Genomic DNA, 17,234 nt, shown 5'->3' with positions numbered 1-17,234 from the left:
GAGTATGCGTGTTTCACTTCACCGAGACCGTTGGCGTGACGGAACAGCGAGTTGGGCGTAATCCAACTCATGACAACTAACAATAATCGGTCAGAATCTGGCTTCTTGGTCGGAATCGGAGCTAGGGTTCTTAGGAGAGGGACGCGAGAGAAGATAGAAAAGAGAGTGACATTTCGTATTTTTCAGACTTAGAAAATTTTGGAAGAATGGATTTTGGAAGAAAGAAGAGATTTGTTTTTTTTTTATTTCAAATGCTAATATTCAATTATTTAGCAAAATAATTAACATAATATTAACCAACTAATAATCTCACATTAAGTCTAAGCTGGTCAAATTTTCGCTAAATGACTATTGACCGTAAAAAATTAACGGTTCCGTCAAAAATGGATGCAAACAATACCAATTTTCATTTGTTTTGGACTTACTTTTTGAACAAAATGTGAATATTCTGAACCAAAATCATAAATCGGCCATATGTTAAGGACCAAAATAGTACTATACTCGAAAAAATGGTTGAGGGTGTTAATTGGAGAGAGAAGGTTTCTAAAAATGGAAATGTGTCATCTTAGTTGGGACAAATTAAAAAGGAAATCGTGTCATCTTAAGCGGGACGGAGAGAGTATATATATTATTATAAATACGGAGTACTATTAATTTAAGGATGTGACACAGTGAATGAGACACCATGACACCGACAATGACTATTTATCTAAATCAAATGCAAACATTGATAGGCTTTTAATCCTATCAGAGTTTGAGCACCTGTGTTTGTCGAGAGATTGAAGAAAACAATAGCAATTCCTAGTTGAAGTTCTAGGGAAAAAAACGGGGTTCTTCGAGAATTGAAACTTTATTTCATATATCTCGATGATTTTGACTCTCTAATGGATCCTATTATTTATAGGATTGCAACCCTGCTTGATTCGACTCTACGATTCGGGAAAGAATTAAGAAGAAAACCCGAAAAGATTTAGTAAATCTATCCTAATTTAAAAAGGTCCAGCGAAAGGAAAAAAGTAGCAAAAATAAGAAAAACAATGAAAAACAATTAATTGGTATCTTTCTAATAAAGCTCATAATCAGCGAGGTGTTTTGGCATGCCCCCCTTACGCTTCGGTAGTCCTGGTCTTGCGGTCACAGGCTGCTCCTCGTCGTCGTTTGGTTTGTTGACTTCTTCATCTTCTACGTCTGTTCCCCCGTGACTCGTCACCATGTGTATGGGGTGGCTCATGCAGGTCCTTATCCATTCTCCCCCCCCCCATAACAACGTCCTTGACCTCAAGGACAAGATTCGGGAAATACTTCGACTCCCATGTAGGCTTCGTGGGATTCGAGGACCATAAAACCAACCACTGGCGTTGAAGGATACCGTCAACCAATGTAGTACGCTCCCCAATTGCTTTGATGGGAGTTTCAAGAGGCTGACTTCGGCGAAAATGCTCCGGCAGTTGCTGAAACGCCGAATCCAACAGAGAAGGGACAAACGGTTTCAGCAAGGAGACATGGAAGACGTTATGAATTCGACTACCGATCGGCAATTGTAGCCGATATGCCACTTTTCCTATCCTCTCCAAAACCTCATAAGGACCATAATAACGTCGACCCAATTTTACAGATAAAGGACGACCCACCGAAACCTGGCGATAGGGTTGAAGACGTAGTAACACACGATCACCAACTTGAAATTCCACGTTCTTCCGGTGCTTATTAGCCGTGTCCACCATGCGACGCTGGGCCAAAGCCAAGTTATGCTTTAGGAGATTCAATAGAGCTGTCCGCTCACCCAACGTGGCTGCCACCAACGGATTCTTAGCAGTCATTGATGAAACTTGCAGCGGAAGCGGTGTTTCATGGATTAACATAATTTAACAATTATCAATCACACCAATAAATCACATAATAATCAGATCTATTTAGCAGATTATTTAGACAAAATCTATTCGCGTAATTCTTACATGTATCATGCACATAACTTGATTTAATCATGCTTTAAGAATATTGAAACTTAAAACATGCTTTTCTACGGAGCAGAAAAATACCTAATTAATTCTCCAAAGAATTGAAGATGGCTAGCTGCTTCTCCACGTGACGCTTTGAATACTAGACTACAAATATTCTCTATGGTTCCCGAACTGTACTCCGATATCAGTGTGGGCTGATCTCACCAGAATACTAGGACTTAAATAAAGAAGACAGAAGAAATCCTTTTGGGAAAGGGAGTAGAATTCGAAATCTCCTTCAGCTGGGGGGACGAAAATTTCAAAAATTTTAAGTATAAAAATTGTGATTGTTCTGTCTCCTTTATTCTCCTATTTATATTAAGTTCCTTTTGGGCCCAGACAGGGATCTATGGAAGGTTTTGGATATGGGCTCATCCAATTTACTTTTTACTAATTAAATTGAACCCACAATTTAATATAAGTTATAATTGGAATATTACGAGCAGCTACTACAGAAGTAATATTGAACTCTCCCCATCCAAATCCGAAATTACAAGTAATCCGGGTTTCCGTTTAACTTTCATTTCCCGCGCTTAAGATAAAAATGTCCATTAATTAATTAATGTCTGCTATGGACTTAATTAATTAACTTCTTATTAATTCCAAGAGTAGACTTAGCATGAAACGCTTATTTATTATTCATAGAGTAATCAAACTTCAACTAGCTAGGTTCCGAATAATAAAACCTTGTTTCGGGCTTCTCTTGAGGACATTATCAAACGAGACTCAGCTCGCGCACGATTCAATATAATAGCAATCCTAGCACCGCTAGATATTGATCACCACTACCCAATATATCAGGATAATTGGGTTACGAAAAATCCGCACCATTTGATAAGTCAAAGTAATGCATAATCAATACCGTATGCACAATGCTAACCTACATTGATTAAGAAACAAATATTTATCAAGACCTCGCCTTTCAGTTGATAGCATAAGGACAAGTCTTGCTGTTAGATCCGTTCGGTGCTATACCACACCAATGTCATCTTATTTCAGTAAGGCTTAGAAATATGCGGACTGACATTGCAACCTTTCTCGATGGATAGTCAAATTCCAACTAGGTTGTGAAAATTCACCTTTTTCATTGTTTAGAACTGACCATGTTACCTTAAAGTGGACGACGCCCTCAACCGATCTACTAAAATAAAGACTTAGACTTTGTTGAGTTAACTTATACATTTAAACATGCATTAACATCCATTAAATGTAAAACATAACAACATTATGACAAAAATAATCTGTTTTATTCATTGGAAAATAAAATAAGAGTTTTACAGTATTCAATCACTCGAAACGTGATTTCTAGTATACAAACTCTAACAGGCATAGCTGGAGTGCCGAATATGTTGGGAGGTTCTCGACCATATAGTGCTTTAAAAGGTGACATCCCGATACTGACATTAACACTACAATTCATAGCCAATTCTGCCCAAGGCAAGAACTCGAACCATTTTCGTGGTTGCTCAAATGTAAAGGCCCTCAAATATTGCTCCAAAGAACGATTAGTAACCTCAGACTGCCCATCTTTTTGAGGGTGGTAAGCGGTCGTAAATTGTAACTTCGACCCACTAAGCGTCATTAGTTGTATCCAAAAATCACTCATAAAAATCGAGTCACGATCAGACAGTAGTTTTTCAGGAAACCCATGCGACTTTACCACCGTATGCACAAACAATTTTGCCACCTTTGGCGCATCAAAACCAGTTGGCAATGCTCCAAAATGAGCATACTTAGACAATCGATCGACAACTACCATGATTGTCGTATAACCCTGCGAAGGAGGAAGACCAACTATGAAATCCATGGACGCTGCAGCCTACACCGAATCTGGAATAGGAAGTGGTTGAAGCAATCCAGAGGGTTTGTCAGTGATATACTTCGTCGCTTGGCAGACTGCACAAGCTGCCACATATCAATGAATATCAGACCGCATTCCTGGCCAATAGAATGAGGCAGCAACTCGTGCAAAAGTACGCTTCTCGCCAGGGTGGCCTGCCATCTTGGCATCGTGAAGCTCCCGCAAAATATCCAGGCGAACTGAAGAGTCTCTACTGATGTAAAGCATGTGCTTGAAGTAAAGAAACCCATATGCAGCAGAGATATGAGCCGACGCTGAATTCGCAGAAACAACATAATGTAGTTGTATCAAATTCGGAAGTGACTAATTCTCGGTCCTAATAGTCTCGATAAGCATGGGCAATGGGCGAGCATACAGGGTTAGTAGCGATGCCCCTTCGTCTGAACCGTCCGGATTCCTGCGTGACAACGCGTCTGCGACTCAGTTTGATGCCCCTGATTTGTACTCAATCCGAAATTTAAATCCCATCAACTTTCGGACATAAAATTGTTGATCAGGTGTTTGAACTACCCGTGATAACAAATCTTTCAGGCTTCGTTGATCACTGCGGATCACAAACTCTCTACCCAAAAGGTATTGCCGCGATTTTTGTACGGATTCGACTATAGAATATAATTCCTTATGATAAGTTGAAGCCATCCGTCGTTTAGGCCCAATCTTCTTGCTAAAGTAAGACAATGGGTGGTTATTTTGGAGAAGGACCGCACCAATCCCAAATTCAGAGGCATCAGCTTCTATTGTAAACGGAAGATCAAAGTCCAGCAGATGTAACACTGGAGCCTCGGTCATTGCCTTCTTAAGAGTCGAAAAACTAGCCTCAGCCGTCGTAGACCACGAAAAACCTTCCTTTTTCAGTAAATCTGTTAGGGGAGAAGCAATCAGAGAATAATCTTTGACAAACCGTCTATAGTAACCAGTCAAGCCCAAGAAACCCCGCAATTGCTTAACTGTCGTTGGTGTAGGCCAAGCTGTCATCGCCTCCAGTTTGGTAGGGTCTACCCAGAGCTCTCCCGCAGAGATGATATGACCCAGATAATCAATGGTATCTACCCCAAACGAGCACTTAGAAAGCTTAATGTAAAAACAATTAAGACGAAGCACATGTAAAACCTGTTCAAGGTGAGTAGTGTAGTCATCCATAGAACTACTGTAGACCAAAATGTCATCAAAGAATACAATGACAAACCGGTGAAGGAAGGGGAGGAAGATGCTATTCATGGCCGCTTGAAATGTAGACGGGGCGTTCGGGCAATCCAAACGGCATCACTAGAAACTCAAAGTGGCCATCATGTGTCCTGAAAGCCGTCTTATGGACGTCCGATATATGCATACGAATTTGGTGATAGCCAGAGCGAAGATCAAGTTTGGGGAATACACGAGCTTTGTTGAGCTCATCGAAAAGCTCATCTGCAGTCGGAATAGGAAAATGATCTGGAGTGGTAGCCGCATTCAACGCCCTATAATCCACACAAAAACGAAACGTGCCATCTTTCTTGCGAACGAGGAGGACCGGAGAAGAGAACGGGCTAGTACTAGGTTGAATCAACCCCTGCGTTAACATCTCTTTTACCTGACGCTCTATCTCCGCCTTTTGAAAATAAAGGTACCTATAAGGCTTCACATTGATAGGCCGAGACCCTTCTGGAAGATGTATCTTGTGATCCCACCGCCTCGGAGGAGGAAGCGTCGTCGGGATTGAGAAAACTGCCTCGAAATCATCAAGGACCGCTTGTACCCGGGCGTCAGGTGGTGATGTTGTCGCGGTTGTTATGGACGTCAAGCTGTCTGTCCCAGATGAAACCAACTCGAACAATTCACACTTTGGCTCATGACCTATAAGGGAGAACAAATTATTGTACGAAATCTGCTTAGGATTCGCACTATCGCCCTGTAGAAAAATAGGTTTCTCTGCCCAATCAAACTTCATTGTCAAATTCCGATAATTTTTCGTGACATCCCCTAATTCCTGAAGCCATTGAACACCCAATATAACATCCGGTCCTTTAACCTGTAGAATAAATAAGTCTATGTCGAAAGTGTTGCCTTGCAATGAAATAGGAGTCTGTAAACAAGCATAAGAACAACGCTGGGACTGATGACATGGCCATCTATCTGACCCTTCAATCGAATAGCACGGGGACGAATGATGGGACTGATGACATGTATGCTGGAGACATCCCTAGTTATTACCATATTTTCACATTCTTCCTCTCTCGGTTCGTCATCATCGAACTATGGTACCTCCTCATCATCCTCCACACCAATAAGAGCATAGAATTTCCCGTTGCAGACATGTTCCAGAGTGTACTTCTCGGGGCAATAGTAGCAGAGATTCCTGTGTGCTCTATCTGTCCGTTCAGCTGCAGTCAGGCGGACTACTGGACATGGTTTGCGGTTATTGTCTGTTGCTGCCTTCGGCGGGGCAGTAGTGGTCAGCGCCGGCGTGTTTGTCTGACGGGGTCTGGGGTCCCGGTCCGCCCAGGTGGGGCGTGTGATTGGCGACGCAGCAACTGCCCTGTTTCTAGCAGCAATCCTTTGAGCAATGGCGAAAGCCTCATTAAGTGATGCCGGTCTCGTGGTCAAGAGTTCTTGTTTAATATCTTTCTGTAACCCAGCGATAAACAACGAAACAAGAGTATCATCATCCACGTTTGATACCTTCTGCATAATCTCCTCAAATTCCGTCTAATATGCAACCACAGAAGAAGTTTGGCGTAACGTCGCGAGACAACCTACGTGATCAACATAAAGATCCGGATCAAAACGATGCTTAACTGCCAAGAGAAACTCGTCCCACCCTTTATTCTTGCAATTATCTTCCCAATAGGTCAACCAATTTGATGCAGGATGATCGAATAAATAGGAAGTCAGATAAATCCGATCCTCAAGCGGTGTATAGTGATGGTTATAGTATCTCTAAATCTTGCGAATCCAATCCTGTGCATGTTCACCATTAAATCTGGGAGCCTCCGGTTTGACGCGCGGGAGCGGTTCGGTGTCGTTGTCTGATGGTGGTTTGGTCAGGGATGGCAGAATTCGCCAACGCTTGGCGTTAGCAGGGGTTGTGCTCGGCCGTGGAGAACTGGTGTGTGTCGACTGTGACGCTTCGATTAGGAAGGCCAAGCTATCCTCTATCTTCTTGGTACGGGCATCTTGACGACGAGTAAAGGACTCTAGGTCAAATTGTAGATGAGCCAACTTCTTGTCTTGGCCTGTAAGTAACGCTCTAGATGCGTAAATATCATCCTTCAGCTCCTCGTTTGTTAACGGAGACGGTGATTTTTCATCCTCAGACGACGGCTTTGATGGAGAAGACATCTTCGACAATGAAAAAAAAAACAGTTATGGAGGAAGATAACTCAATGAGAGCACCAATTGATAAGCTTTTAATCCTATCAGAGTTTGAGCACCGGTGTTTGTTGAGAGATTGAAGAAAACAATAGCAATTCCTAGTTGAAGTTCTAGGAAAAAAGCAGGGTTCTTCGAGAATTGAAACTTTATTTCATATATCTCGTTGATTTTGACTCTCTAATGGATCCTATTATTTATAGGATCGCAACCCTGCTTGATCGACTCTACGATTCGGGAAAGAATCAAGAAGAAAACCCGAAAAGATTTAGTAAATCTATCCTAATTTAAAAAGGTCCAGCGAAAGGAAAAAAATAGCAAAAATAAGGAAAACAATGAAAAACAATTAATTGGTATCTTTCTAATAAAGCTCATAATCAGCGAGGTGTTTTGGCATGCCCCCCTTACGCTTCGGTCGTCCCGGTCTTGCGGTCACGGGCTGCTCCTCGTCGTCGTTTGGTTTGTTGACTTCTTCATCTTCTACGTCTGTTCCCCATGACTCGTCAGCATGTGTATGGGGTGGCTCGTGCAGGTCCCTATCAAACACGCACTTATACACAATTTGCATACATAGTGTTATTTATTCTTCGTAACCGTCAGTATTCTGTTTCCAAAAAATAAATCATCATAAAAGATTAAAAAGGTTCATTAAATTGTAGATTATGTGGTCCTAGTCCAAAGTAACATTTCACAAACAAATTTGTTCACAGTTAATCAATAAATCGGACAAATTTTATTACTCCGTATTTGTTTAGTCTTTTCCTTTGAAATCACATCACCCATTTTTATATTTTTCCATAATTTCTTAAGAGTCCATTTATCTGCTAGAACTCTGAAAAATTAATCTGATTCTATAACTTATAAATTTCAATATTTGTTTGATTTTTCATCATACATGAAAAGTAATCAGAATCCTAAAAATATAATACAATTAACCATGAAATGAAAGGAGTACTTATTTTAAAAACAAATTATATTCTAGAATTTATTCTAACAACTCTTTTACTTTTCAAAAGTGGCAATACCTTTAGGCATGTATCCTAATTTGGTGCAATAAATTATCGATAATAAGTATAAATATCAACTAAAGCATGCAAAATAGAAATCAAAGAAAAAAATGTGAAAATTGGTAAATGCAATAGAACACCAAAATTGACTACTGAAAATCATATTTCCTTCATTGGCTTTGTGTGGAATAATATGCTAAATTCAAAGGAAATGTTTAGCATTGCATAAATCATAATGCACATTTATCGTAATTGTGCACTTACTTAATTGTATATAGTAAATATTTTCACTGGTGGTGAGTGGTGACAATAAAAAAAATAAGTATAGCCCCTATATGTACAAAATATATATATGACCAACGATTAAGACTTTTCAGAAAATGGGAGATGGGTTAGTGATATAGATACACTTAACTTGGAAATAATTATTGAAACTTAAGAAAGACACACGATTTGATCACCCCCAATTGGAAGCATAGTGTATGGAGGTTTCTATTGTGACATTAAGTGGTCTCTTTCATCTACAACCATAATATCTTTTCATTTTGGTTATATGCTTTTGCTTCTGTTTCATTATTTTTGTTCATTTTCTTTTGACTTCAACCATTCTCGAATTATTGGAGACTTTGATCAAATTTGTCAATTTTTTTCCAATACTGACCTTTTAAAGTTATCAGCTTAATTTATACATATAGGAATAGTAGTATTTTTTTTTAACTTCAATCATTTTTATTATAAAATTTCATTCCAAGGATTGAAGCATGACATAATGTGTTAGATGATAATTTATTATCTTGCTATGAAAAATAAATTATAAATACTAATATAAATAAATTAATTGGAATTAGTACGTTGGTTAAAGTCTAGAGCATCGAACAAACTTTTATTTTATTTATTTAGTATAAAGGCAATTTTGTCGAAAACTAGGAAATGTTTGACTCTATTTCTAATGTAAAGATACAAATTACCCAATAAAAAACTACTCCGTATGATAGTATTTACTGGTACTATTAAGTATTGATAATCGGCATTGATAAATTATCACTGATGAATAAATACATAGATAACTCATCTAAGGATGGAATTCTATACGCAAATAACTTATTTAGAGCTGAAATTTCATGAACAAATTTTCTTCATAAAATTCCATTTCTAGATAAGTTATCCACCTTACCAAACATGCCTACATACTAAATAATTGATTTTAAATTTAGAGACATTTTCAAATACATTTGTTTAGTCAGACTCAAAATATATTAAATAATTCGGTTGGCGCGCACTAGGTTAAAAATACGTGAGAAAGTACATTTATTATAAATCTTCACAATTAAGATAATACGAATTTCTATCCTCACAATAAATTAAGGGTTTATAGTGCGTAGTATTAAGTCATGATAATCGTATATTTAAGTTTTAACTACCAATAACCACAAAATATAAATTCTATGTCAATATAACCGTGGCGTATTAATTCTAAGAAAAAGAATCAATTGGAGTATCACCAACGATCAAGTTAAAGAAAAAACCTCAATTATTATTAACTAATCATGATAAAATATTGCATGTAAAACGGGGATTGCGGAGAACTAATTCCCTGTGAACACGCTAATTATCTCTCCGTATAACATAATTATAATGTTAAAGTCGTTTATCGTATTATTCTATAAAAATTCAAATATACATATGTTATATTATTCAATGTAAATGTATTAGCTGTTTGTACCTGGTTTCGAATGCTTTAGTTTCTAAATAAAAATATTGGTTGATAGAGAAAATTCATTCAGATAATATTTCAAATGTACCAAAATTATATACAACAGATCGACTAATAAAGGAATGATGATTATAGCTAAGTCAACAGATTAACGCTGATTTAAGTCTTGATTGCCGCTGATTTGGCGAAAAGGAATGTCAAAAGATAATGGATAATGAATTTGTGTTACCTAACTAGAGATAATTTACTATCCAACTCAACGTATTGCACCCTTTTGAAAGAAATGGATCTTGGGTTTAAATACTACTCCGTCCCCTATCAAGTGATTGACTTTTTTCGACCACGTGTCTAGGAAAAATAATAATAAATAGTTTAATAATGTGATAAGACTCTCTTCTATATTATTCTCTCTCTTGCTTTACTTTTTCTCTACTTTAACTATTTATTATCATCTTCGCAAAACAACGACAAAAAAGAAATCAATCACTTGAACTGGGATGGAGGGAGTATATAATACGTGAGCCGGAATGCATCCTGTTCTTTCACACATAAAACAAAAGGATAACCAAAGATATTTACATCAATTTAGATCTACGTTGATACGATGTTGAAATTAATATTCACCTCTTTAAAAGATCTAATAAATGAGAAGTATTATCCAAAAATATATAAAGGGGACATGCATTATTACCAGTGGCGAAGCCAGAAATTTAATCATGGGGGGTCCAAAATTAAACTTCAGAACAAATTATATAAATTAAATTATAAGGTTCAAAATGTAAAAGTTAAATACAATCACATCATAACATTTATCTTCTATTCTTCATCTTCTAAAATCGCTGCATAATAATTTCATTGGTAAGTTTAACAAACACGTCCTTTTCTATATATATAAGGAACTAAGCAGTCCTTTAATAGTTGGTCTCTCATGCTATTATGTACAGAAGTCTTGATTATCTTCATTGCTGAAAAGGCTCTTTCTACTGACACAGTGGCAACTGATAAGATCAATAACAACTTAACTAATAAATAAATCATTGGAAAAACTCCATGTTTCCTTGTAGAAATCATCTTTGAGAAAGACAACTGATTCTTGATATTTGTGAAAACTTTTCATCTATCGCACATCGAAAATAAAGTTCTCAAGTTGACTTTCAAGTTCAGACAATATGCTCAACGGAAGTAGAGGTTCAACTGACAAATAATCAATGGAAGAAAGTTTTTTGAAATAACAATCCATATACCTACAAAAATAGTCAAAACTGATTAAGTTTGCAAAATATTTGATATTTTCTGTACTAAGATTAGCAAAATAAAAATCATACACAAAAAAGGATAAAATTCATCTTATACTTCACAACTAAAAGAATAAGAGTAACCAAAATATACAATATGCTCAAATCTAAAAATTTGCCGTTGCAAACAATAATTAATAACATTGGGAGTTTGGGACGTACCCACACTAGTATATATATAAAACTATTAACACATTCACATCAAATAAAGAATTTCAAATTACATACCTACAGCGAAGAACTCAGAAGCAGAAAGCTAAATTAAGGAGAAACAGTTCATATAAATTTTGTTGAAAGCTATTTTTAATATTATATATATTATAAATTATAATTAACGTGAAATTACTAAAATACCTCTTTTTTTTAAGAATTGGTGGGGGGACCATGGGCCCCCCTGGCCCTACCCTCCCTCCGCCCTTGATTATTACTTTGTAATCGATATAGAACAAGGAATGAGGATTTCAACACAACCTGCACATGTTGGTCGGAATGCGAATCAAAATTCCACATGTGCAACAAAGAGATAGACAAATAGATCGATCCATGGTAATTCGAAAAGGAAACTACAAAATTTAATTGCCATAATATTAGTTATGATTATCATCATTTTAATCTCCGTCCACAAATGGGGTTCTCATTTATTTCCGGCACGGATTTAAAGAAGTATTAAGAAAAGAGAGTGAAAGAAAATTAGTGGAATATGAGTCTCATCTGTATATATTAATTTTAAATAATACGTAAGTGGAATGAGTTAGTAGAATATCAGACCTATTTATTATAATTATGAATCGAGACTCCTATTTACGGACGAACCAAAATGAGAAAATAAAATTGCTATTTATGAATGGAGTGTGCTGCGTTTGAACTTATAAGCTAGTGCTTCTTCCATTTCAGAAAATTTAACACTTCTATTTTTCACTCTTTGTGACAAACTTCTAGGGTGGAGGAGTAATATTCAGCTTGATCTCTTTGGCACAACAAATAATGTAGTCAGTCAACATTTCAAAGTGTTATTTAACTTATTTTGATACTCTACTATTTAATTGTTTTTATAATACTTCTTCCGTTTTGAATAATTCGTCTCACTTCGACTGGGCACTGATTTTAAGAAATGTAATGAAAAGTGAGTTGAAAAAGTTAGTGGAATGTGTATCCTAACTTTATATATTAATTTTATAATAAAATGTGAGTAGAAATGAATAAATGGAATATAGGATCCACTACTAAAAATGGTAAAAAGTGAAACGAGACAAATTATGTGGGACGGATCGAAATAGAAAAAAAGGGACAAATTATCTGGGACGGAGGGAGTAGTAGATGGAAATGTGGAGTGCTCATATTAGTTATTTTTATACGTGGAGTGCTCATATTAGTTATTTTTATACTTATTATTTTGTTCTACGATTAGGATTAGATGTTGGTATTCAAGTAAGTCATTTTTCTCGTTTCTAAGTAACTAAATTGTCGAAAGGTCATGTTTTACTATTAGGACTATAAGTTGGTATTCAAATAAGTCATTTTCTCGTCTCTAAGTAACTAAACTGTCAAAAGGTCATTTTATTTTGTATGTTCCAAATCAATCAAAATATGATATAAACATATAAATATATGCATTCTTAGGAGATGGATATCCATTTAAAAAATAAATTATAACATCGGTTGGTACTTGGTAAACACATGGATATGTTTCATCTATAAATTAATACAATATCAATGTTTCATCTATAAATACAATCGTACTACAATTAACTTGAAATTTTACAGCTAAAATGTAGATATGTTCTAGAGTCTATTATGGCTCCTTTATGCAAAAGATGCATTGATCATTCTCGATTCTTTGTATGCCACGTTTGATTAATTATTTTTGTTATTAAGTTTTTTTGTGAATGAACTAGATATGCAGCTGCACTTGTGGTGGCGTTAGATTTCTCACATGATTGATTGATTATACAATACTCGAACATGACTAATATATTTGAGTTTTTTATGCATCGCATCTTGCATCTCTTATTCATATATGTAACTTTTAAAGCAATTAGCTCAAAAGGTAACATTATATGAAAGGACATATTTGAGTTTTTATGCATTCACAATTTAGTGTATGGAACTATCCATGAAATTTCTTCTCAATTTTAAAATATGAAGTGACATGATATTAAGAATTTTTTTCAAAATATATATAGGGCTTGTTTGTTACTATCTTGTTGGGAAATTAGATTTATAATAACATGATTCCATTTGTGTTTAGACATTAAGAAACCATTATAGTTTTAAACTCATACTGATTACACAAATAAAATTAAGTCATACATGTAAGAATCGAAACCAATTTTTTTCTTAATTTAATTATTAATTAAGAGAATATCAACCACAACTTTAAATTTAATCATATACTAATATTAAGGATAAGATACTGCAACATAAATTTACTTGATAAGTTATTTGGTTGGTAAGGCACAATTATATTATATACAAAAAAGTAAATATAGTTACATTACATGTGGATGCACGATTGCTTTTCCTCATTTCATTCACATGAGCATAGATAGATTGTCAACTCTTTAGGCATGATTACACACTTGACTACAACAAGACTCACACAACAATCATCAAATTCCTAACTCCATAACTCAAAATGTAATCCTAATGGGGAGCAAATGAACTCTCACTCTATATCTCAACCAAACTCCACTTCTTCAAATCCTAATTACATGCGCAATTGGGTCTATTTTTTTGTTATTCGAAAAATAGAGCAAACCAATAAGAAATAGTAAGATACTAAGAGCACTCCCAATGGGGGTGGCGAAAATCCGGCGAAAAATCGCCGAACATCGCCGGATTATCGCCGGCCGTTGTGGTGAAATCGGCGATAATCCGGCGATAATCTTACCGTTATTTCGCCAACCGGCGTTTTTTCGCCGGATTATCGCCGAGCGATCGCCGGCCACTGTGGGCGACGCTCGGCGATAATCCGGCGATATTTAAATTTTTTTTTTTTTTTCCGGCCCAACGGCTATTTTTACATCCCACCCCTATAAATATTTCCTCCACTTCCTCCATTCATCACCCACAATCTTCATTCTCTCCATTTTCAATCTCTTCTCCCAATCTTCAATCTTCATCAATCTTCCAAAAATTATGAGCTTTTGGAAGAAAAATTCCCGCTCGGGTAAGGGTAAGGGTAAGGGGAAAGAGTCGAGTTCACAAATTCCCAACACGGATGAAGCAAACGAGCAGTGGATGCACTCGTTGTTGGCGATGGGTTCTCCTCCCGGCCAACTTCCATACGCGGGTCCGTCTCCTTTGCAGACTCCTCCGGCGCGGAGACTTTCTCCGTACTTCAACTCTGCCGGCAGAATGCCCTCTCCAGCCGACGATGTGTATCGGCCCCAGTTCGACACCCCCGGATCAACCCCAGGCGACCAAGAATCTCAGGCCGCGACACTGAGCGCGGAGGACTTCGAGGTGGAAGAAACGCCCACCGAGCCGCCTTCTAGGAGCGGGAGGGGGAAGGCGCCGGCGTCGTCGGCTGCGACTGATACGGGTTCCGATGAGAGGCCGAAGCGGGTAAGGACTACTTACACTCTGCAAGAGTCCGAGCTGATAGCCACCTGCTGGGCGGACACGTCACAGAACGCGGAGCGCAGCAACTACCAGACTGAGATCATATTCTGGGAGCGGGTTGCCGCGAAGTACAGGAGCCACAAGACTGCCTCAATGAAGGACCATGGCAGCGAGGCGATCCGTCGGCATTGGGAGCGCCTCATGAGGGACTGCGGCCACTTCAACGGTATTTATTCTAACTTGTTGGCGAACATGCCCAGTGGCCAGAACGAGCATATGGTCCGAGATGAGGCCATACAGAGGTATTGTGGCAAGTACTTGTCGAAGGGGTTCAAGTATTGGAACATCTACGATCAGCTGAAGGATCTCCCCAAATTCCGGACGGGGATGCACGTCGCGCTGCACGGGAAATCGGTGCGCTCGCGACTTAGCGTTTCGGAGAGCGAGGGGAGCGCGACCCACATCGACTTGAGTGGGGATGGTCCGCACGAGCGCCCGGAGGGAGCGAAGAAGGCGAAGGGGAGGCGGAAGGGGAAGGGCACAACGTCGGAAGTCGAGTCGGAACCCCACATCGACTTAGAAAAAGCCACTTATTCGAGCAATGTCGCCAATCTGACGCAGATGTACACGCTGTACTTCACCGGCGGCGGGACCCCTGAAGAAAAGGCGGCCCTCTGGAAATGCATCCAAAGCCTGCAGATTACGATGGGCCTCGATCCCGACGCCCCTCCGGCCCCTCCGTCTTAGTTTTTTTTTTTTAAATCTTTGTTTATTTGCGTTTTTTATTTGTAGTTTTTTTTTTCTTGTTGTATTATATTTTCCAATGATTAATACAACGATGAATTGTTCATTATTAGTCTATTTATTAAATACATTTGTAGGGAAAATTAAATAATATAAAAAATAATGATGTAAAAATGAAATGTTGAGTTAGGGAGAAATAAGGGAGAAATAAGGGAGAAACCAATGTAGCAGTTGGCTAAAAACTGGGGATAAAATGTGATACTGATGTGGCGCTGATATGGCAGGAGTTAGGGAGAAATAAGGGAGTGCCATTGGGAGTGCTCTAAGTAGTAATATTTTTCTATGAATTCCATTTTCAACTAACTCAAGCATAAACAATGTACAGTGCATCTTTAAAAAAAAAAAAGTGGGGGCAAAAACGTAATTTAAGGCGGGCATGGTCAAAGGTCAACAGGTTTGATCGTATTGGTATCTCCCGAAATCAGCGAGTTTTCGGGAGCGGTTTCTGCAAATCGACGCCGCCGTGGAGAGGTGAGCCTTCGGCGTCGTCCTTGGGTCTCCGGCAACCGCCATCTCAGGCGGCGCTACCTTCTGATTCCAGTGGCGGTTCGGGCTGGGTCGCACCAGCGGGCTCAGACACAACGTGAGACTCGATAGGCTTTTGCCGTGCGACGCCGCTCTGCCTCCGTTTCGCCGCGCCGGTGTCGGCGTCTGCCTCCAGCCTTGTGAGTCCGACGAGTAACCGCTCTTTCCGCCGTGACATTGCTCGTCGCCGTGATCGGGACTTCTCGCCGGCGACATCCCCCTCCCGCGATTCAGTCCGGTTCCGAACGCGGTTTCGTCGATTGAGAACGCGGAGACCTTCTTTTTCCGGCGGCCGCGGATGACGTTAGGGAGCCACACCGGAGAAGCCGAGCAGGAATCGATCAAAACCGTAGGATCGGAAACCAGATCGGCGCCCGAATTCGATTTCCTCCCCGGCTTCGATCTGAAAATCCCCCAAAACAGAGAAGAAAACCTACTCCTCGAATTTTTCTCAATCTCCACCGCAATTGAGCGGCGAGGCCTCAATTGTGGAGTGCTGAAGAAGAGCTGGTGCCCGCCGTGGGGGCGACACGTCGCGGATGCGCCGGTGTGCGATTTCCGCCTCGAAACGTAGGGTGAAACGGAGTGGTGAAACAACGGAGGCTGCGGCAGCTGTGAGTTCAACTTGCAGCTGTCATGTAGCGCATGTTTGAGCGCCGCCTGCGCCTGCGATTGCGCGGAGATGACGGCGACGAGGCGTTCCCGGAGACAGGAGGCGCAGATGCCGACGCTGCAGCTTTGATCGGCCGGATGCTTCTTGCACCTCATTTATATCTCTATCTATCGGAATATGTAAATGTATGTGCAAATTGAGTTTTTGCGTGTGTGATTACTGGAAAACTTTGATGAAACCGATTATCCAGCCAGATTGTGGCATTGTTTTAGGATCGAAAGGAGAATTGGAGGATTTGATGAAGATCATGAAGTCCTCTGTTTTTGCCTCTGCTGTTTGTATCCGATGAGAGAGAGAGAGAGAAAGAGAGAGGAAGCGCAAATTGAAGATGAAAGATAAATGAGCTTTTAAAGAAAAGATTAAGGTTGATTGTAGCTGCGGATTTGGGAGCTAAGCGAAACAGTAAGAATGATTTTATTAGTCATTTTTTTAAAATTTAGTAT

At 38.9% G+C, this 17,234-nt stretch overlaps 1 protein-coding gene and 1 pseudogene across 1 annotated transcript; both read right to left on the bottom strand.

Annotated features, from left to right (window-relative positions):
• Positions 1 to 5,071: 5,071 nt before the first annotated feature.
• On the bottom strand, positions 5,072 to 7,179 carry LOC148932815 (uncharacterized; annotated as a pseudogene).
• Positions 7,180 to 15,844: 8,665 nt separating this feature from the next.
• Positions 15,845 to 17,096, bottom strand: LOC125198932 (uncharacterized). Its single transcript, XM_048097158.2, has one exon. It carries the CDS (start codon positions 16,884 to 16,886, stop codon positions 15,981 to 15,983), a length of 906 nt encoding a protein of 301 aa, XP_047953115.1. The 5' UTR covers positions 16,887 to 17,096; the 3' UTR covers positions 15,845 to 15,980.
• Positions 17,097 to 17,234: the final 138 nt, after the last annotated feature.

Source organism: Salvia hispanica, chromosome 2 (genome assembly GCF_029641045.1).
Source record: "Salvia hispanica isolate PSC_SH4W2 chromosome 2, Shi_PSC_v1, whole genome shotgun sequence".
Classification (NCBI taxonomy): Eukaryota; Viridiplantae; Streptophyta; class Magnoliopsida; order Lamiales; family Lamiaceae; genus Salvia; species Salvia hispanica.
The sequence above is the reverse complement of the archived record's forward strand: the minus strand, read 5'-3'. Positions and strand labels throughout refer to the sequence as shown.